We start from the raw sequence: 21,539 nt of genomic DNA, 5'->3' as shown, positions 1-21,539 counted from the left end.
TTTCTATTGTGCCAGCCACTTGACATTCCACATTACTTATGATGCATTGTGTAGTAGGCAAGATTTGGATCTTTAACGTTTACATATTCTATTCTGACCTGCCATTTTATAGGTTAATGTAACCTGGCAGGTTTGTGTGTCACTGTATTTTCCATTCCACCCTAAAATTAAACTAAGCGATTGGTGAATGACAACTCATATGCCTTATACTGTGCAGATCTTTCTTTTCTCATTTTATGCTGGAGTAATGCGTTAGAAAAGTGTTACAAAGAGATGTTGGTTGTTGTCTTAATCCAGTACAGCTAGGCACATTTCATCCACTGCAGTGTCTGATGTCATGATGTCGGTTTGGAAACGAGACATATTGAGTGACATAATATCACTCCTCAATAGTATTGAGCTCTAGTGAGTTTGGGAATATTTCAGTGTGACAAAACTATGTGCTGTGTTCTTCAAATTTTTGTAGCAGTGGATGACCACAATAGCTTTGTCACATTGTTGATAGCTGAGTGCGTAGGATAATTGGATTTTACATTCACTGGTTCGATCTTGCTAGTAGCATACTATCTTTTTAATTCTGTTTTTCCTTACAAATGGAAATGTAATTAAGAGATATTGTGTAACAGTATTTCTAAACAATTTTTTTTTCAATTTTTAATTACTGGTAGTGATTCATGCATGCGTATTTGTTAAATGTAAAAAAATGTATACATCAATACTGTTCTGTCTCTAAACATAACAAAGTATTTGACTTTGTTTTTTAAGTTTGACATTTTTGTGCCACATTGTAATTTATTCTGACTAGTGACATTTTCAACTCAAAATAAAAATATATTATTTGTATTAAAAATATTATCCTATATTTACTAATTAACATTTCCATTTGTTAATAAATATATGTATATTGAGCAAGCAATAAAAGAAACAAAAGAAAAGTTCGGGGTAGGTATTAAAATCCATGGAGAAGAAATAAAAACTTTGAGGTTCGCCAATGACATTGTAATTCTGTCAGAGACAGCAAAGGACTTGGAAGAGCAGTTGAGCGGAATGGACAGTGTCTTGAAAAGAGGGTATAAGATGAACATCAACAAAAGGAAAACGAGGATAATGGAATGTAGTCGAATTAAGTCGGGTGATGCTGAGGGAATTAAATTAGGAAATGAGACACTTAAAGTAGTAACGGAGTTTTGCTATTTGGGGAGCAAAATAACTGATGATGGTCGAAGTAGAGAGGATATAAAATGTAGACTGACAATGGGAAGGAAAGCGTTTCTGAAGAAGAGAAATTTGTGAACATCGAGTATAGATTTAAGTGTCAGGAAGTCATTTCTGAAAGTTTTTGTATGGAGTGGAGCCATGTATGGAAGTGAAACATGGATGATAAATAGTTTGGACAAGAAGAGAATAGAAGCTTTCGAAATGTGGTGCTACAGAAGAATGCTGAAGATTAGATGGGTAGATCACATAACTAATGAGGAAGTATTGAATAGGATTGGGGAGAAGAGAAGTTTGTGGCACAACTTGACCAGAAGAAGGGATCGGTTGGTAGGACATGTTCTGAGGCATCAAGGGATCACCAATTTAGTATTGGAGGGCAGTGTGGAGGGTAAAAATCGTAGAGGAAGACCAAGAGATGAATACACTAAGCAGATTCAGAAGGATGTAGGCTGCAGTAGGTATTGGGAGATGAAGAAGCATGCACAGGATAGAGTAGGATGGAGAGCTGCATCAAACCAGTCTCAGGACTGAAGACCACAACAACAACAATAAATATGGAATTTAAAAGAGGTAAAAAAGTGTAAATGTATGCTACTAGTGAGATTTGAACCCGTGGCTTTATGATTACAATCACAGATTACTGAGGAAATCATTAATAAACTACGATCTTTTAATTTTCAAAGACTGTCGTGTTGTACCATTTTAAAAATTTGATGTCCAGGCACTGACCTTCAAATTCTATAAGTACAAAGAAAACCAGAAAGGGCAGAGCAGTCTCTAATATCTCCTCATTGCAGTTTGTTCTTGTGTGCGCTGTAGAGTAGTCAGGGATATGTTGTTGCATTCACCACTACTGTACTGGAAGAACAATCATTACACCATTCAGTGTTTATATGTATGTAGCAGTTACTGAACTGGCACTCATCTTGACTGTCAAATCTCCATTGTGCCCGCTTTTGGTCATAAAGGATTATTTTCCAGTTCTGACATTAATCTGAACACATTTTAACTGTGAAAGAGTAAGACAACTTGCTTGCTTACAGGTTATGTCTTTGTAAATAAGATCAATAATTTTCTGTTCTGATTATAAATATCAGTCCTAATTCCTATCCCTTGGTTTCACATATTCTATGAGTGAGAGAGTATATTTTTCCTCAGAGCCAATTAAAGCCAAACCTTCATGTTTTCTGACAACTGAACCATGAACTTCCATAGTGACACACATATTATAATCTTCTTGACAGTTTCTTCCACACAGCTTTTCTGATTCAGCTACACTAGTAAATTTCACAATTTGTCAGTAAATATTTGGGACTAATACAGGCAATAAATGATTCATTCTTTTTCAAAGTTCTGTATTTTCCTAAGTATTACATGTGCAAATGTGGTTCATGTATGAATAGGATTGTAAAATCATCAAGGTTACATTGTGCCCACTAGTTAGCATTATGTGTGTAGCACCTTAAAAAAACAATGTGGTATGCATTCATAAGAAATTATGGAAAAGAATGACCATGTAAACATAGTGTTGATATAGATAGTTGAGGAACACTGGTGTCTCTGTGAACAGAAAAGTACCAGATGCAGATGCAACTGTAGAGAGGGTGAGAGAAAGTTTCATATGCAATCCAAAAAAATCAACAGTCCACCCAAGCCGTGAACTTAGAATACCACAGCAAACTTGTGGAAGATTTTGTGATGGTGGTTGCATTTCAAACTGTACCATCTTGCTTAAGCAACAATTAACACTGGAAGATTGTGGCCACTGCTTTCAGTTTAGTATCACAATGTGGGTAGGGGAACACTTGATGAGGAAGATTTCATCTACAAACTGATATTAAGTAACAAAGTAACCTTCTATTTATCTGGAAAAATTTGTTGCCACAATATGAGAGAGTGGGGCGCTGAACATCCTCATGAAGTTGTGGCGCATAAGTGAGATACACAGGAGTTTTATGTTTCCTGTATGGTACCACAGACAAAGCGGTGTGGGTTATTTTTCTTCTGTGAGGGAACTGTAACAGGTACGTCTCAGCTTGATATGCTGCAGGTGTTGTGATTTCCATGAACTTCTGCATTGCCAGGTGGGTGTAGCGATGAAGATGATGGGGCTCTGTCCCCATGACTCCCATGGTTGCCTGACCGAACACATTGTGACTTCTTGCTTTGAGGGGGCTGGGGTATGTTAATGAGTGTAATTACATACCTCCACTGCCAGTGACACTGAAACAGCTCAGAGAACATACAGTATCAGTGCTGCTGTCGTGACCGTTGACAGGCTACTGCTAAATAAAGTATGGAATGAACTTGGACGTGTCATATGCTGGTGGAGTACTCGTAGAACATTTGTAGAGTGCAGAATGTATGCTTGCTGAGTTCACAGTACTATTCCTGCATCAGTCTTATCCGTACTGTAATACTTTGGAAAATACAGAGCTTTGAAAATTAATGAAATCCTGTATTTAAGTAACTCATGAGATTCTTATGATGAACATTTTTCTGCTTTCTTCCAATAATTAATACAGGTATTAAATAGCAACATCCCATACATAAAACTTCACTGCATCCATTAAAACTATAGTCCACAGTGATACAACAGTAACAGTTAAAGAAACAAATTCCCACTGTTTTGACATAAGGATGCAGAGATCATTCTGTATCACACACTATCATTTGCTGTTGTTCTGTAAATATTCATATAGTTTGAGTAATTTTCTCTCCCTGATGTAGGAGGTTGCAGCCCATATCCAAAATTAAATTTACACTTGGAGCATATATGTGGTATTGTGTTATCTGGAAGTTTCTGAATTTGTTCTCACTCTTAGTTAGAATTATTGTCACTGAAAAGAGGTTTAAAACATTTAGAAATGGTGCTTGACATTTTAAAGGCGTCCTCTATACAGGATGTTTAAAAAATGTCTCATATTCTTACAGGAGAGGGTACCAACCAAAACTAGAAAAAAAACTTATAAATGTGTCTGTAGAAAAATGAAACATTTATTCAACACTTCTTAAGGACTCATTAATTCATGTGAACACACCGAGCTTCCAATGTATTTGCCTACATGCATGGGACTCACGACTGTGACACAAGTGTGTTGTTGCAGATCTTCAGTTCTCCATCTTAGTATCCTTCAGCAGAACTGTTATCTGGCATGGTGTTCTTGTGTATCTGATAAAGTAGCTGCTGCTGTTGCTGCAGAATTTAGCATGCAAGAACATGGTTTTATTCCTTCTGTAAGTTGAGTTAGATTAGATTAGATTAATACTTGTTCCATAGATCATGAATACGACACTTCGTAATGATGTGGAACGTGTCAGGTTAATAAAAGATGTCTGTACAAGAAATTACATTACACAAATTCAGCCAATGAGTAGAAGGAGTTGTCATCTAGAAATTCTTTTAATTTATTTTTAAATGTTAGTTGGCTATCTGTCAGGCTTTTGATGCTGTTTGGTAGGTACCCAAAGACTTTTGTGGCAGCATAATTTACCCCTTTCTGTGCCAAAGTCAGATTTAACCCTGCATAGTGAAGATCATCCTTTCTCCTGGTGTTATAGGTATGCACACTGCTATTACTTTTGAATTGGGTTGGATTATTATCAACAAATTTCATAAGGGAATGTATATACTGTGAGGTTACTGTGAGGATCCCTAGGTCCTTAAATAGATGTCTGCAGGATGACCGTGGGTGGGCTCCAGCAATTATTCTGATTACACGTTTTTGTGCAATGAATACTTTTCTACTCAACGATGAATTACCCCAGAATATGATGCCATACGAAAGCAGTGAATGAAAGTAGGCATAGTAAGCTAATTTACTGAGATTCTTATCACAAAAATTTGCAATAACCCTAATAGCATACGTAGCTGAACTCAGACGTTTCAGCAGACCATCAATGTGTTGCTTCCAGTTTAACCTCTCATCAATGGACACACCTAAAAATTTTGAACATTCTACCTTAGCTACAGACTTCTGTTCAAATTCTATATTTATTACTGGAGTTGTGCCATTTACTGTACGGAACTGTATATACTGTGTTTTATCAAAATTTAAAGAGAGTCCGTTTGCTTAGAACCACTTAATAATTTTGTGAAAAACATCATTTAGAATTACATCACTTAGTTCTTGGTTTTTGGATGTTATTACTATACTTGTATCATCAGCAAAAAGAACTAACTTTGCATCTTCATCACTGTGGAATGGTAAGTCATTAATGTATATCAAGAACAGTAAAGGACCTAAGACCGAACCCTGTGGGACCCCGTGCTTGATAGCACCCCAGTTTGAGGAATCAGCTGTTGTTTTAACATTACACGAACCACTTATTTCAACTTTCTGCATTCTTCCAGTTAAGTATGAATTAAACCATTTGTGCACTGCCCCACTCAAACCATAATGATTTAGCTTATCTAAAAGAATTCCATGATTTACACAATCAAAGGCCTTTGAGAGATCACAAAAAATACCAATGGGTGATGTCCGGTTATTCAGAGCATTTAATATTTGATCAGTGAAAGCATATATAGCATTTTCTGTTGAAAAGCCTTTCTGAAAACCAAACTGACATTTTGTTAGTACTTTATTTTTACAAATATGGGAGGCTACTCTTGAATACATTACTTTCTCAAAAAATTTTGATAGAGCTGTCAGAAGAGAGATTGGGCGGTAGTTGTTGACATCCGACGTATCCCCCTTTTTATGCAATGGTTTTACAATGGCATATTTCAGTCTATCAGGGAAAACACCCTGCTCCAAAGAGCTATTACATACGTGGCTGAGAATCCTACTTATCTGTGGGGAACAAGCTTTAAGTACTTTGCTGGAAATGCCATCAATTCCGTAAGAGCTTTTACTTTTCAGTGAGTTTAGCTCTTGTTCCATGTTCATGGACAGAGCTGTTTGTGCAGTAGTTACCAGTGCTATTTTTGATGTGTATAACTGACTGGTAAATGTATTCACACGGAGCAGTTAAAATCCCCAGTGTTTTGAACAGATCGTTACAATGAGCTCAACTACTATTTTTGGTTATTGTTCTTATGCTTCTTTTCTGGAGCTTGAAAATTGTGTTCATATTTTGTGCATTTGTTCACCAAAAAAGAATGTCATAGCTAAGGACTGAGAGTACATATGAGTGGTATGTAACTAAAAGACCCTGCCTGTTACACACTGATAATAAGACTCTAAGGGCATAACATGCTGATGACATTCTTTTTGCAAGTACTTTTGTGTGTTCACATCACTTCAACTGGGAATCAGTATTCATTCCTAGAAATTCTGCATTTGTTACACAGTCTATAGAGATACCATCTACATTTAATTTAACATCGTTATTTTCCCTCTTCAAACTGAAATTCATGGCGTTAGTTTTCTTTATGCGCAATGTCACTTTACTGCTTATTGACCAATTGTAAACTTCCTTGAGAGCTTCATTTGCTTTCTCTGCAAGGAGTTCTCTTGTTTTCTCAGTGAATATAATATTGCTGGCATCAGCGAAGAGAATTTTTTCACCATGAGTAACACTACTGGGAAAGTCATTGATGTATATCAGGAATAGTATTGGTCTTAATGTGCTACCCTGCAGAACCCCTCTATTAATGTATTTTGGTTCTGCTGAGTGGTTTACTAAATGTGTAGATCTATTTGAAATATGTGTTATCTCTCCTCTTTGTACCCTATCTGCTAGGTATGATCAAAACCAGTCAGTAGCTACCCCTCTTATTCCTAATGCTTCTAATTTATTTAATAGAATCTTGTGGTCGACTGTATCAAAGGTCTTAAAAAGATTCAAAAATATGCCTGTGACACACTCATTTTTGTCAAGACAGGGTGTATATGACCCAGGACAACCGGAAGGTCCGGGAAAGACCCGCGAATTTTTCATTGTTTTTGTTTTCAGTTAAATTTTTGTGATTTTGACTGTTAAGAACCGATACTCTAACAAAGGATATTACTGTATCCCTCTACTGCAGAATAATACTGCAGCAATAAAACATGAACGAGAGAAAAAACTAAAATAAAACTTTAATTGCAAAGGAAATGCGTCATCTACAGCAACAAAACACAGTGCTCATACAAGCGTCTGCCAACAGCAGAATGTGTCAAAGACTTTAGGAAGACTATGCAATGTTCGGTAACAACAAATTGCCTCCAATGAGTGTGACGTCACAACTGTTACATTAGATTCGTTTTAGCAGTTACGAGCGGGATCATGCACATGAGCAATTGAGTAGTACCTTCTCCCGCTTCTGTCTACATAAATGTGGCTGTTGGCTGTGTAAGCAGTCGCAGCAAGCAGCTAGATGCTACTGGGAAAAATTTTATTGGAGTGCCTAAGCTGCCAGATTCTTGCATGCACAGCAGGCCCAGATCTAGGAGGAGGGTGGGGGGCAAATTCATACTCTTGAGGGGGGGAAAAAACCTTGTTTCACAAAGCAACTAGCAATCAGCGCACTTAGTCTATTTATTATTAATATGGCTTTGAAATGCATCCCTGTCAGTTTTTGAACAGATTCTAAGTTGATTTATGAATGAATCGTAAGTTGATTTGCAAATGTGTGCATAGTGTACATGATGTCTCTGTAGGAGGAATCCTCGTCGCATGTAGAAACAAACTTTCCTGCAGACAAAAGGGGCTATACGAGCTGAGTGGAGTAAGGCCGAACAGATGAATGCCAACTGCTGTTTGATTGTGTGGTCGATTGGGTTTGCGATTGATGAGCACTGTTATAAATACTTGCTAAATCCATAGATTCATACTACAGGAGTGGGAATAAACGAATAACAAGTAAGAAAGATTACATAGTACCTTCTCAGTGTACCCCAGAAAATGAAATTTTGACAGAAAATTTTTGGCCAGATCGCTATACTAATAAGGGCTAGTTGTACAGTCGCCGATTAGCAGTCGCTTTAAATTCTATTCTGCAAGAAGTGTGGAAAACACGTTGTACGAACATGTAGCAACGCCTAACCAGAGAATAATTGCAGGGTAACTAAACCGGTGATTCTAGCCGAGTTAGTGGAGTTAACCTGTGAATAAGCTTTGACATTGGCAGGAATAGTTACAGAATTAGTGATAGCAAGAATGTTTGTTAGAACGAGGAAGGAGAAGAAATGGGGACATCACAAAAACTATGGAACCGTATGTCGATTCCAAGTTTGTATAAAAATTTCGTATTACTACTTTTTCGCTCTAATACTTGAGAAACTGGAGCATATGAATGAAGTGTGAAGCTGTTTCCTAACATAAAGCTTTTTGCTTGTAGTAGACCTAATAGGCATTTGATATTGGTACTTTGTGAATTATATTCTGTCATTACAAAAAAGACTGTTTTGGCACAAACAGTCTTGTTTATTTGGTGTGTATTACAATTGGTGCAGTATTGGAAAGGCCTATTTTGTTTTATCTAGAAGACAGTGACAAAAGAGACGTAATCAGATCTGGAAACCACACCAGTCTTGGGTCATATTTGCATTAACAGCTTTTTCAGTATTAGACAATGACATTTCGACTTTTCATGTAGCAAAACGTATGACGAACTTTGATGAGGTAATAGATTCTTTCGTAGAAAGGAAAGCACGCCATGCAAGATTAGAGAGAAAAATAATTCTAGGAGCTAAGGATTGAAGAAATGTGTATTGTCTTGCTTGTCTCATGTTTCTTCTGGGTTTATGTATCTATATTTAATTTTGAATATAACAGAGGGAAACATTCCCCGTGGGAAAAATATATCTGTCACACAAAGCAGCAAGCTCTTAGCTGATAGGGAATAAAGAGTGCAAATTTTCTGAAGAGTTCATATAAAAAAAAAAAAAAAATAAAGAGGGACAGGATGTCAAACCGTCCGATTGTAAACAGGAGAGGCACCACAGGACATTTTAATTTCCAGTGTCCTGAATATGGTTTGATGGCATCCATTACAAAATATGCATGTTTCAATTCCACAGAGTGAAGTACAGTGACATGCGATAGAAGAATGCTGTGTGAGGAGGCGAGGCACTGCCCTTTGGCACGCTTATGACATATGTTTTATGCATCAGACTCTTCAGAAAGATGTCCATTACAAAATGAACATATTTTTGAAAATTCGATTTTTTTTTAAGTTTTGATGTCCTATCTCAAACACTCTAGGAAGTGGCAGGGTATTGCCCCGGTTCGGAAATATCATAGATCCGGGTCTGAAGCGCAGAGGAGTCTTGAGTTACAGTGGGGTAGTGGCTAGTCTCCACGTGATCCATGTTTGCATTTAGTGGTTTTGCTGTTTTCTCTTCATTTACTGCTCTCATGTCAAATGAAAACAAAACAGATTTCTGTGGCCGGGAGCTATCAAGTGAATTAAAATACATTCACATAATTACGGAAGGCTAAAATGTGTTATTAGTTGCAGATTTTATTTTATTTCCACCTTTCTGACAGTCAAGCATTAATTGCCTTGCAGAAGAATGGCATTATTTTTGTCGGTTTGCTAAAGAAATTTTCTTTTATTAATCTTTTCCTCTGAGGCAGACAATATACTTGAAACGAAGTGTTTAATTCCACACTCTGTTCGCTGCATTTCAAGTACACATTTTCAGCTTATAGCACATACAGCATTATGCCATAATAAAGAACCAAACATGAGATAACACAGTACCAGTACTCCAAGAAAATTTACATCCCGAAAACCACATTGAAAACCTTAATATCAGGTCATGGCCTACTTAACTGGGAACCTGGACATACGAATGTGCACTTTAAATGTGCACATTTTAGTATGGGTCACGAAATTCCGATGCTCTTGGAGTATCCTCTGATGTGTTGTTTCTTTTATGACATAATGTATGATCTTTTAATCTTTACACGTACGAACATACGGGCTCCCTACGACGACATAGCTATGCAAGCGCTGTGACGCCCGTCATCTGGCGCTCTCTAGCAACTGCAGAAACAAACCTATTTCTGACAGGTCACAGGAAAATATTCCGAATGGTGATTTGAAAAGCAATACCATCAAAGTACCATTCTGCCAGTTACAACGGAGCTATGTGCAATAATGTACGATGAATTTCCTAAATCACAGAGTGTTTAACTCTCATTTAAAAATCAACTCTTTGGTGACGAGCCATTTAGATGAATTTTGAACCCAGAAGGTCAGGCAATTATGTCGTTATTAAAAATTTTACTGGCACATTCCTGTGATGAAATTTTACTGGCACATTTCTGTGATGTATCTTTTTTAAATTGTAACACGCGCATAAAAGACCAACATTGTATGTGAAAGCTTAGTTCTCTTGCAGAGTATTAATATTACAGACCAATATTGTATGTGGAAGCTTTGTGTTTCGTGTAGCAACACTATGTATATTAATTTAAACCATTAACTTTTTTTGTTTGTGTGTTCGCGCTAGTGCTACTCAACAGTGATGTTTGCTATTGGCTGACTACATCACGTGTCCTAAGCTCTGAATACCTGCTGCTGTCATCGGCTGGCAAGACCACGTGACATGAGCTATGACTGTCTTACAAAAGTGCATCACAATTTCGATTTCAGTGCTTCGGAAAGTAACATGCGGTGTTTGGTGGAATTCGAATTTATACTTTCACAATACGAAAATATGCAGAATACATGTTGCTGCACATCAAAGATCTTTCGAAAACGCATTTTTCCCCTCCATGTTTAGTTTTCTAAAGTGCCGGAAAATTCTGCTCCTGTGTATAAAACCATAATCATTCAAAGGACTTATACAGTTCCAAGAGAAAATATACTGGATAAGTTAAACAGTTCTGAGAGAAAATATACTGTCAGTTAACAGGGAAAAAGTATGTTTTCACCCAGGAGAAAGAGTATTTTTAACTGGGAAATCCAGGAGAAATCCATGAATTTGTTTTCTTTGTCTGCGTACAACTTTAATAAATTCTACTATGGTTGACTCTGTATTTTTGCCACTTCAGAAACCAAACTGTGATTCGCTTAAAAGACTGTATTTATTCAGGTAATTCATTACTCTGTCTTTCATTATTGCTTCTATTATTTTTGAGAATGGTGAGAGCAGAGAAATGGGCTGGTAATTTTCTATGTCTTCTGCATTACTTCTCTTAAGCAAAGGTACAACTCTTGCCTGTTATAACTGCTCTGGAAGTGTCCCTGATGTGAAGGATTCATTTATTATATTGGTTAAGGGGCCTTGTATGACCTCCATGCATTGTCTCAGTACACACATTGGTACTTCATTGAAGCCTACTGGCTTTTTATTTTTTAGTTTTTGAACAGTTTTATTGACTTCATTCTCTGTGGTTGGAAGTAACATTATTTACAGGTGTTATATTTGTTTTGGGTAATTTTTGCTGTAAATTCTCTGCAGTATTTGAAAAATGCTCATTCACATAGTTTTTGTTTTGTTTTGTTTTATTACTTTATTCCCCTCCCTTAGCAGTATGTCATTCTGTGTTTGTTTGCCTCTCCCCATTTCCTTTTTTATAACATCCCAGACTGTTTTGCTTTTATTCCCTGCATTATATATTATTTTGCCATTAAATGACTTTTTTGCAGCAATCAGCACCTTCCTATAGATCTTTTTGTATCTATGATATAAATTTAAGAATTCTGGAACACTGTGACTCTTTCCCTTGGAACTGAGGTATTTAAGTGTTTGGAAGGACTTCGTAATACCTACTGTATTCATCGGTTTCTGTGAGATTTTGATACAGACATGCATACTTTTGGAAATGCCTTTTCAAAGTTCAATTTAAATAATGTGGAGAATTTAGAGAATTTCATATTCTCATTGGTTTCCTTATACACTTCATCCCAGTTTTGTTTTGCTAGTTCTTTTTAAAAATCTTTTATTTTGATTTCTGATAGATGTCGTTTATAGGCTTGTAGGTTAGGTAATGATTCAATGCCTGATTTTTTACAGAGCTGGTCTGATAGCCCTAGATCTTTTACAGCTGCATCACATTTTTCTGTGTCCATATTTGTGGCCACATGGTCAGTTACTGTTGCAGTCATTGTACGAGGGTAATCCCAAAATTAAGGTCTCCTATTTTTTTATAAGTACATAGACCTGTTTATTTCTACTATGGTTTACATGAGTTTACATCTTGAACATTTGCCTATTTTCGACATAATCACCATTTCTGTCGATGCAGTTTTGTAGACACTGTGGCAGTTTTCATATGCTCATGTCATACCAGCTTGCCGCCATGCTGTTCAGGAAATTATGAACCTCTTCTTTGACCTCATCGTCGGAGCTGAATCGCTTTCTGGCCAAATGTTCGTTTAACCTAGGTAACAGGTGATAGTCACTGGGCACCAAGTCAGGATTATAGGGTGGGTGATCATGTTCCACTGAAACTGTTGCAGGAGAGCAATGGTTTGCCAAGTGATGTGTGGGCAAGTGTTGCCGTGGAGAATGTATACGCCCTTGCTCAACATTCCTCTTCTCCAGTTCTAAATTGCCCGTTTGAGATTTTTCATAGTCTCACAGTACCTGTCAACGTTAGTTGTGGTCCCAGTGATTCAGTTCCGACAACGAGGTGAAAGAAGAGGTTCATAACTTTCTGAACAACATGGCGGCGAGCTGGTATGACATGGGCATACAAAACACAGTGTCTATAAAAATGCATCGATAGAAATGGTGATTATGTCGCAAAATACATAATTGTTGAAGCTGTAAACTGATGTAAACAGACCTATGTACTTATAAAAAATAGGATGCCTTACTTTTGGGATTACCCTCATAGTAACCCTAGTTGCACTATTGACCAATTGGGGCATTCCGAAACTTTGAAGGATATTCATGAGGGTGGATTTGTTTATGATATTAGTGTTAATGTTAATGTCCCCATACAGAATTATGTTGAACTTTGTACTTGAGGCTTTATCTACAACTTCTGTTAATTTATTGAAAAAAGTGTCCACACTTCCACTGGGAGATCTATACACACACAAAATGATTAATTTCTTGGTGATATCAAGCCCTGTTAATTCAATAGCTGATATTTCATAGAGTTTGTCTTCACTTGATGTACTGAGGTCATGTCTTGATTTGAACTGTGTTCCTTTTCTGATATAAATGCATGATGCTCCACTCCTTGAAGCAGTTCTGCAGTGAGAGCTTGCCGTTCCATACAGTGGTAATACTACATATTGAATTTCTGTCTCTCTACACCAGTGATCAGTAACACAAACTACTTAGCAGTTCAAAGATTGGAGCTCAAATTCCAGCAGCTGTATTTTATTTTTTATTGATTGCATGTTTTGATGGATGTGAAGCTGGAGTGGGAAGTGGGTGGAGAACAGAGATTGGCAAAGGTTTAGATTTTGGGGGGGGGGGGGGGGTGGCATGTTCAGCAATTAGGTGGTCCAGCTCTCACTCAACCACAGTTTGGTAGTGGCCATTCAAGTGGACAGACTTCTTGTTAGGGGTCGCGCCCACATAGAGTGCTGCGCAATGGTTGCTGCCAAGTTGGGAGACTACATGCTACTTTCACAGGTGGCCCTTACTTTGATGGAATAGGAAGTGCCTTTGAAAAGGCTGAGTCTTGAGGAGGTGACAAGTGGGTGAATGTAACAGACAGAGCTCGCATCTCGGTCTTATAAAGAGATATGACCTATGGGACACGTCCCTTTATGTCAACATCCCAGTGCCATGGCCTCCAGTATGCACCCAACATCCTACACAATATCATTCTTCATCACAATTCCACTCCTGCCCCCTACTCCTCGCCCCATGTCTCACATCTCAGTAAAATACTAAGGTGCCAGACCTGTCCCATAGGGGGACTGATGACCATAGATGTTAAGTCCCATAGTGCTCAGAGCCATTTGAACCAGTCCCAAACATCCACCCACTGCCACCAACTCCAGTCCAGTCAAAGACATTTCTTATGTCATCAAAGGAAGCTGATGTTGTTTAAGTCTCCTGTCTCATAAAGACCAGGGAGAACATTCTAGAGTTGAATGACAATACTCGATGTTGTACAAATTCTAGAGAAGTCATTTTCAGTTTGACTGCTTAGAACTTGGCTGAAATCTGTTTATGAATGTGGGGCAGTCATCCACAGTTATAAAGAATATTGCCGTACATGTCATGGAGAGTCTTCTACAATGGAAGATCATTAGTGAGTTGAAGTGTTGTATCCAGTGTCTCAAGATTCCTTGTTTTCAATGAGTAAGGTGGTATTTTTGGTATACTATAATTCTGACTGCAAAAACCAGCCGATAACCTTTGTCTTTGAAGACATTTTCAGTGGACCAGGTTAATTGCTCTCAAACTTAGAAGGAAGTGTTAGTGATAATATGTGGTGCTCATAAATGTGACCTGAGCGCTAACTTGTGAACCAGAGAGTTGAGCCAGACCTGGGTGGATGCCATGCAGTGGATTAACAACCATTGCTATGGTAAACCAGCCAGACTGAGTAAGGTTTCTACATGATTTTCCATGGTTTTTTAGACAAATGCTGAGTTGGTCTGCAATCTCCACCTAAGAAAGAAAATATGATACACAAACACTTGAAATGTGGTAATGCACAAGATAAAGATTACAGGATTCACAGGCTTATGGCACTCGCGAGTTCCCTCCCTTAGGACAGTAGCAACAGGGAGAACATTTGACCACTAAGTTAAAATAAAGTAAATTTGCCAAATAATGAAAAATAGCTGACTCCGTACTACAGGATAAACATAAGACTGGGAGACCATGTCACTACATTTCTTATGGAAAAAATTCTCCTAATGACCTGTTGTAAATAGCTCTTTTTCTTCCTTCGCCTCCAGTCTCAGCTCCCAGAAAAGACAGTACGACAATTGCTAAGTTCAGCCTTAACACCTAAACAACACTCAGTCTGCAGGTATCACCTGACGGCAAGGAACGCTGTCAAAATATCGCGGTTTGAGAACGACTGCACCTGGCTGGAGACCCAAGAACAGTACAAACCTAAAATATGTAGTTGGGGTAACAAATGAAGAGGGGTTCTATTGAAATGAGGAAAAAAAGAAGCTCTGGCACAACTTGACAGAAAGAAGTGGTCAGCTGGTAGGACACATCCTGCGGCATCAAGAAATAGGCAGTATGGTTTATGGAGGATAGGGGTTGGGGGGGGAGGGGTAAAAGTTGCAGAGGGAGACCGAGGCTTAATCTCATCTCAAATAGTTGTAAGTTGGAGTAGCTATGTAGAAATGAACAGTGCTTGCACAGGATAGACTAGCCCTTGGACTGAAAACCACAGTAACGGTAACCACCACCACTGCTCCATCCACCCAGTGTCTAGTTCTGAAGTGGCGCAGTTGACCAAGGCTTTCAAAGATCAATTTGAAATAACAGTGCCATTAGTAAAAGTTTCATGATGGCAGTCATTAACAGTCTTAATGAATTACATGAAAGACGTTCTCAAAATATGATGTAGGCTACACACATTAAACTCCAAGAATTTCAGAATTTTTTGTGATTAAGGAAAATAGTACTGATTTCATAAATGGTGGCAACATAGGCTAGTAATAAGTTATTTGGCTTGTATGCTGAAAGTTGTGGGTTCTCACCCCATCATGTATGATCTAGTTTTTTTATGTCTTTATGATATAACTGCAGTATTTATTTTTATTGAATTAGTTGGTTAAATATGTTTCCTTTGCACCACCCCCCCCCCCCCCATTCCTTTGCGCATGATGTTAAGCATCATATTAACATTTTTATTTGCTCTCATTTTTTACTTTTATTGTTTTTCCTTTGGAATCTTTGTCCAATTAACTGAATAAAAATGATGATTGCAATCATTTCAATAAATATGAAGAAACATTGCATCATCCAGTGGGGTTAGAACCCACAACATTCAGCATACCAGTACAATAACTTAACTGCTAGGCTATGGAACTGTTTTAAAATTTGTACTGTTTTCAAGGCATGGATCGCAAGAACTTATGAATTTCTTTTTTGTCAATTATGTTTAAATGATGACCCGCCAAGATGAATGGTTAAAGATGCCTGGGATCCCAGCCTGTACCTCTATGTAGTGGGTTTCAAAAAGTCGCTCTCACATTTGAGGAGCTCCCCTAGTAATACAACTCTTCTGTACTGTGAGCTTGATAAAGACTACCTCAGTCAAAATTGGTTGTGCACCACTGAAATAATGTAGTTTTAGATATGCAACCTACGATGTTTTCCCAGAACATATTCATTAAGGCCATTAGTGGCTGCTGAGAAAGCCCTAAAGAGCTTCCAGGCACTCGGTTGGTCCACTGCCATTAATGATCACAGTCATGCAGAGCTGCTATACAGGCACGTACATCATACTCTCCTCAATTTGATGTTCCCAACCTAGAGCCTGTCCCCACACCCATATCATCATATAGGTTTGCACATTTACCTGTAAAGCATACACGGGGTGGTTTCGTCAGCCTTCAGTGGCACCAGGTGCTGAAATTTGCAGCCAACTGGAACTGGCCAATCCATCTCTGTAATTAGTTGTGGTTGTGGCAGCAGCACCAGTCTGTGACCCCCTTCTTCCTATTTTTTCCAACACAAGTCTTCACCAGCTTGCCCCTCTCGAGCTGGGGTAGCAAACTCAGGCCTCCACCTGCACACCACTACTTTCTCTGTCTTTGCTGCCACTGCCTCCTCTCCCCCTCCCAAAGATGTGGTTGAGAGGAAGTGAACCAAATGAGGTCAAATCCTATATTATTCCCAGACAACATTTAGATGTACATCCACTTACACACTCGTCGAACCACTGTGAAAAGCATGGCAGAGGGTACCAAGCATGATACCACATGTTAGTGTATCTTTTAGTTCCAATCATGTATGAAACATGGGAAGAATGACTGCTTAAATACCTCATTGTGTGTTATAATCAGTTTAATCCTGTCTTCACAGTTCCTACATGAGTAATACCATGGAAGCTGAAGACTCTCCCTAGATTCTTCATTTAATATTGCACCTTGAAATTTCTTCACTTAATATTACATCTTGAAATTTTGTTAAGAAAGTTTCTGCAGGATAATTTGCTTGCATCTTCAAGAGTATTTCACATCACATCTGTGATGCTCTTCCATGAGTCAAACATACATGTGAACATTTGTGCTGCTTCTCTTTGTATATGTTTTGTCCCTTGCTAGTCCTATTTTGTATATGTCTCTCACACTTGGACAGTATGCTAAGATCGGGCATACATGTAATTTGTTAGAAGTTTTCTTTATAGACTGACTATACATTCCCAGTATCCCAACAGTGACCCTAAGGCACATCTGGATCATCCTAAAAGTGTGCTGTCTGTGTTGCATTTAAATGAGGCTGATGTTACTGCTGTAACATTGCTCCATGTTATGCCTGAGCACCGCTGTGCTGCCAGTTCAAGCCACAACTTGGGCATTGAAGGAGGGAGAAACTTTGTATTCTTTCCCGGCACCTATAGGGAAATGAAATGATTCATGCTCCTACCAGATGTTGCTAGACACCATGTTACCAACACGCTGAACGTGGCTTGTTTGTCTTGAGCTGACCAAGTATACTATTCTATAGGACTTCAGCAGGCAGAGCCGCCAACCTTTAGCGGCCAGTAAAGCAGACAGTGCAGCAGGCCACAGTCAGTTCATTGTTTTTTAACCTGTGCATTGTTTAAACTCTTGTTGGACTGGCCCTGTTGCATCTGGAATTCTGTTGGTTTACAATCAGACCGTTACTGTTGAGCTAATGGTGAGATTTGCTTCTGATTCTGGATGTGTGTTAATTCACAAAAATTTAGTTGTTCTCAACAACTTTGCCCAAACTGTATTTATTTAATTGCAGTGCAGCTGCTCTCTTCACAAACTGAAATAATGAAGTCGCTAGTAAAGCATCACATAGGCTGCTGAGTTATTGGTTGCAGCATACAGGTTCGCTGTGGAGGACATAGGTCAACAGATTTCCTTTATATTAACTTCAAAATTTTGTATACCTCTGACATTGGCTAACTCCTTTAGTTTCTATGGGTTGTCTCTCCTCAGCTTTTGATTTGTGCTGTATCCATTCTACAGGATGGATCTTGAGCAAGGGATAAATATATCTCTATTTAACCAACAAATCCCATGGTGTTTCCCAAAATAGTTGCACCTTTGAGCTTTAAACACATCAAATTTTTCCCTACAATATTAATTAGGGTAGATTACTACTCATCACATAGAGGCGGCCTCGAGAGGCAGGCAGGCACATTTAAAAAGAGTTTGTAGATATCATTAATGTGTCAGACTAAGCCTGAATGAGTCCAGGCCTCAGTGCCTAGAGATTACAGTGTTCATTCCAAAAACACAATAGACCAAAGTGTTCTTGAGTTACAGCTTTGTAGGTAGACTGTCTGACATAAACTTCTCTGCTACCATTGTTGGGCAAAGCATAGCTAGTGGTTCTTCTTCCATCTGTAGTCCTATTGGTCATTTCCGACATTGTCTAATTGGATCCACTTGCAGTTACCTGGCTAAGACCTGTTCACACCTGCCCTATACAGGATGGTCAGAAACAGTCTGAAAAGTTTGTAAGGTTGTTTCTGGGTAGGCTGTGCTGAGAAATAATTGTTAACAAAAAAGGTTCAGTATGCTACACTGTTTACAAGTTATTTAGCATTGAAGTTAGTGCACCAGGTCATCATGCATGCAAATTCACTCAGCCTGCAGATGTGATGTCTCCAAACATGTTCTTCATTCAGTTTCCTCAAACCAAATGAATGTAGCTTTTGCTCACTAGTTTAAATTTATCACTACCAAAAAAGGGTCATTTTAAACAGTAATGAGTGGTAACTCACAAACGTCTATGCATTAATGCATTTTAGCATATCCAAGTGCTTGAATTTTTGTGTGCGGTGACCTCATTGTCTATCTTCAGTGCTAAATAACTTGGAAATAGCACAATGTATTGAATTTTTTTGTAGCAGTTATTTCTCAGCACAACCACCCCTGCAACACCCTTACAAGCTTTTTAGACTGTTTCTGACTACCTGGTATATCTATAGGTTGTCTGTACTAGCCATTGACATGCCACAGTATAGCTGACAACCACTCAACCCAGTGTCACAGAAAAGTCTGTGTGATGCATTTGTATACAAACAAGATCAGTTCAGGGAGATGTCATTCTGCACTTCCTCTCCCCGTGCCACTTGTAAATCATTCTATTTCATTGTCAAGAAAAATAATCATGACTGATAAATTGAGGTGATTTTACTGTAGCATTCCAAGCATAAAACTATTAGGATTCTTTGACATTTCCATTTTTGTATGTTTTTGTCTCAATACTGTCATCAATTTGCCCAATTAAATTTTTTGGGTGTATTATATAACTTTTAACACCTGAAAATAATTTCTTTAAGTAATAGTCATTAATAAATATATGAATTTTTAACAGGCATGCTGCATCAGATGATGCAGAAAAAGAAGCTGAAAATTCTGAAAGTGAGTCAGAAAGTAGCCAGAAATCTCAAACAGGTAAAGATTTTGAGATGGTAGAGAGAGAAGAAGTAGAATCTTAACAACAGAATATTTGTTAATAAGTTTGCATAAAAATCTGTTGGAAGGCTGCAATATCAGCACGGCCTGCAGTAAAGTTACTTTCACAATTTCTGTCAGTTGTTTTGTAAACTATAAACAGAATCATCTTGTAAGGTAATTAACTGCTGAAATATAGCACATTCAGATGTTCTGGATATATTTTGGCCAAGTGGAAAACTTTGTGTATGGAATCATGGAAAGGGTATTAGTTCAGGAGCTTGCCACTTTTTTGTCACATTGTTTGCACTTAAACTTTAAAATATTGAAATGCAGCACACAGGATAACTATATTTGAAACATCTGCAATTTATTAATAAAACAGTTATTTCCTTACATGTTGCATATATTTATTTGCTAGCCACTCAGGACAGAGCTAGTGTTGTAGCAAGCAATGTTTTAGTTAATGGAGTTTCTTTTTTCTCAGTGAAATCATTATTTTTATGTATTTCCTTGATGCAAAGCTGCATAATCATATCTAGAGAAATTAACATGTAATTGAAAGTGTTTATTTAAAACATGATCATAATGAACACACAAAAATATGGGAATAGGTTGTATATTGTGTACTGAGATTTCATGACTGAGGGTGCTGATTTCTGAAATTGTTACGCGTCCTCTCGGGTAAACCTGTGAAATATATATGGTGGTGAGAAAGTCTCATATTAAACAACTGTTATTATTATTATTATTATTATTATTATTATTATTATTACTACTATTACTATTATTTACTGTACAAGACAAATGTTTCCTGTATAAATAAACAGTGTTAGCTTTTATCTCACCGTGGGTGCAGGTATTGGACAGAGAAATTTGCTACATTACTGTAATATGAAGAATAAAAAAAATTGATGGTGACATAGTGAATATGTATATAACTGTTTTGAGCTCTACACAAATCCTAATCATTCCAAGTGCATTTCATTTTTTTTCTCCTCAATTTCCTCTAGCACGAAGTTTTAAATACACATTTTACTGTGAATTTTGTGAATGATATTATGCATTACTCTCAGAGTACACTATGTCATAAGAGAAACTGCACAGAATACTAAGAAATTTGTATGCAAGCTTGTAAGCTCTGTGTTTTTGTATCCAGTGACCTTATTTTCCAGTGATTCATTTCACTGTGATATGACGTACAAAATAGCACAGTATACTGCCTTTATTTTCTGCAATTGGGTCCAAAATGCTGAAAAATCTACAAAGATCTGAATTTCATTTATCTGGTTATATTCATTCCAGTTGGTATTGTGCTGTTATATTCTGTAAGTTCAATGGAGCTGCTGGTTTTTATTATCAGTTAACATTATCCTGTTAATTCTTTTCAGATTGTACATTATATGGTGTATATGGCAGATGTATTTTTATTTTTCGAGTAATTTACATTGCTATTGTGTCATGCCATGTTGTACTCCATTATTTCTTTGAAACATTCAAATTAAAGTCATAGTTGGTCAAAAATTAATGACTGTTATGTTTTTGGTGCTTGTAGCATCTGTGTATTACTTAAAATGTTAGAAAGAACGCATTATATCCTAACTTAATTTTACTACTTACGATGTGTCATTTACCGTGGGAATTTTAACTTCTATTTAACAGCTTAGCGAAATAGTGCCAGCAAATGCAAAGTCACTTTTCAATTAAATAAATTTATTGCGATAGCCACCTGATTTATATTATGTTTACCAGAAAGATACAATGTATTTTACTTATATGAAACTTTGTATTATTTAAGCAATTTTCTTATAGTGGAAATGAAAATTTCTCAGTAAAGCTTGTCATTTCATATATATAATTAGCGAAATCTACATGTCCTTCATAATTTTGAACT

The 21,539-nt window shown here is 37.5% G+C and overlaps 1 protein-coding gene across 1 annotated transcript in view; it reads left to right on the top strand.

Moving 5' to 3' along the window:
• Window positions 1–21,173, top strand: part of LOC126354606 (translocation protein SEC62) — a 93,510-nt gene extending 72,337 nt beyond the window's left edge. Inside the window, exon 8 of the mRNA XM_050004361.1 lies at window positions 19,566–21,173. Within this exon, the coding sequence (XP_049860318.1) occupies window positions 19,566–19,689 (124 nt within the window). The 3' untranslated portion in view covers window positions 19,690–21,173. The remainder of the gene's footprint in view (window positions 1–19,565) is intronic.
• The last annotated feature ends 366 nt before the right edge of the window (window positions 21,174–21,539 follow it).

Source organism: Schistocerca gregaria, chromosome 3, assembly GCF_023897955.1.
Source record: "Schistocerca gregaria isolate iqSchGreg1 chromosome 3, iqSchGreg1.2, whole genome shotgun sequence".
Classification (NCBI taxonomy): Eukaryota; Metazoa; Arthropoda; class Insecta; order Orthoptera; family Acrididae; genus Schistocerca; species Schistocerca gregaria.
Note: the sequence above shows the minus strand (reverse complement) of the source record. Positions and strands in the feature narration are given on the sequence as shown.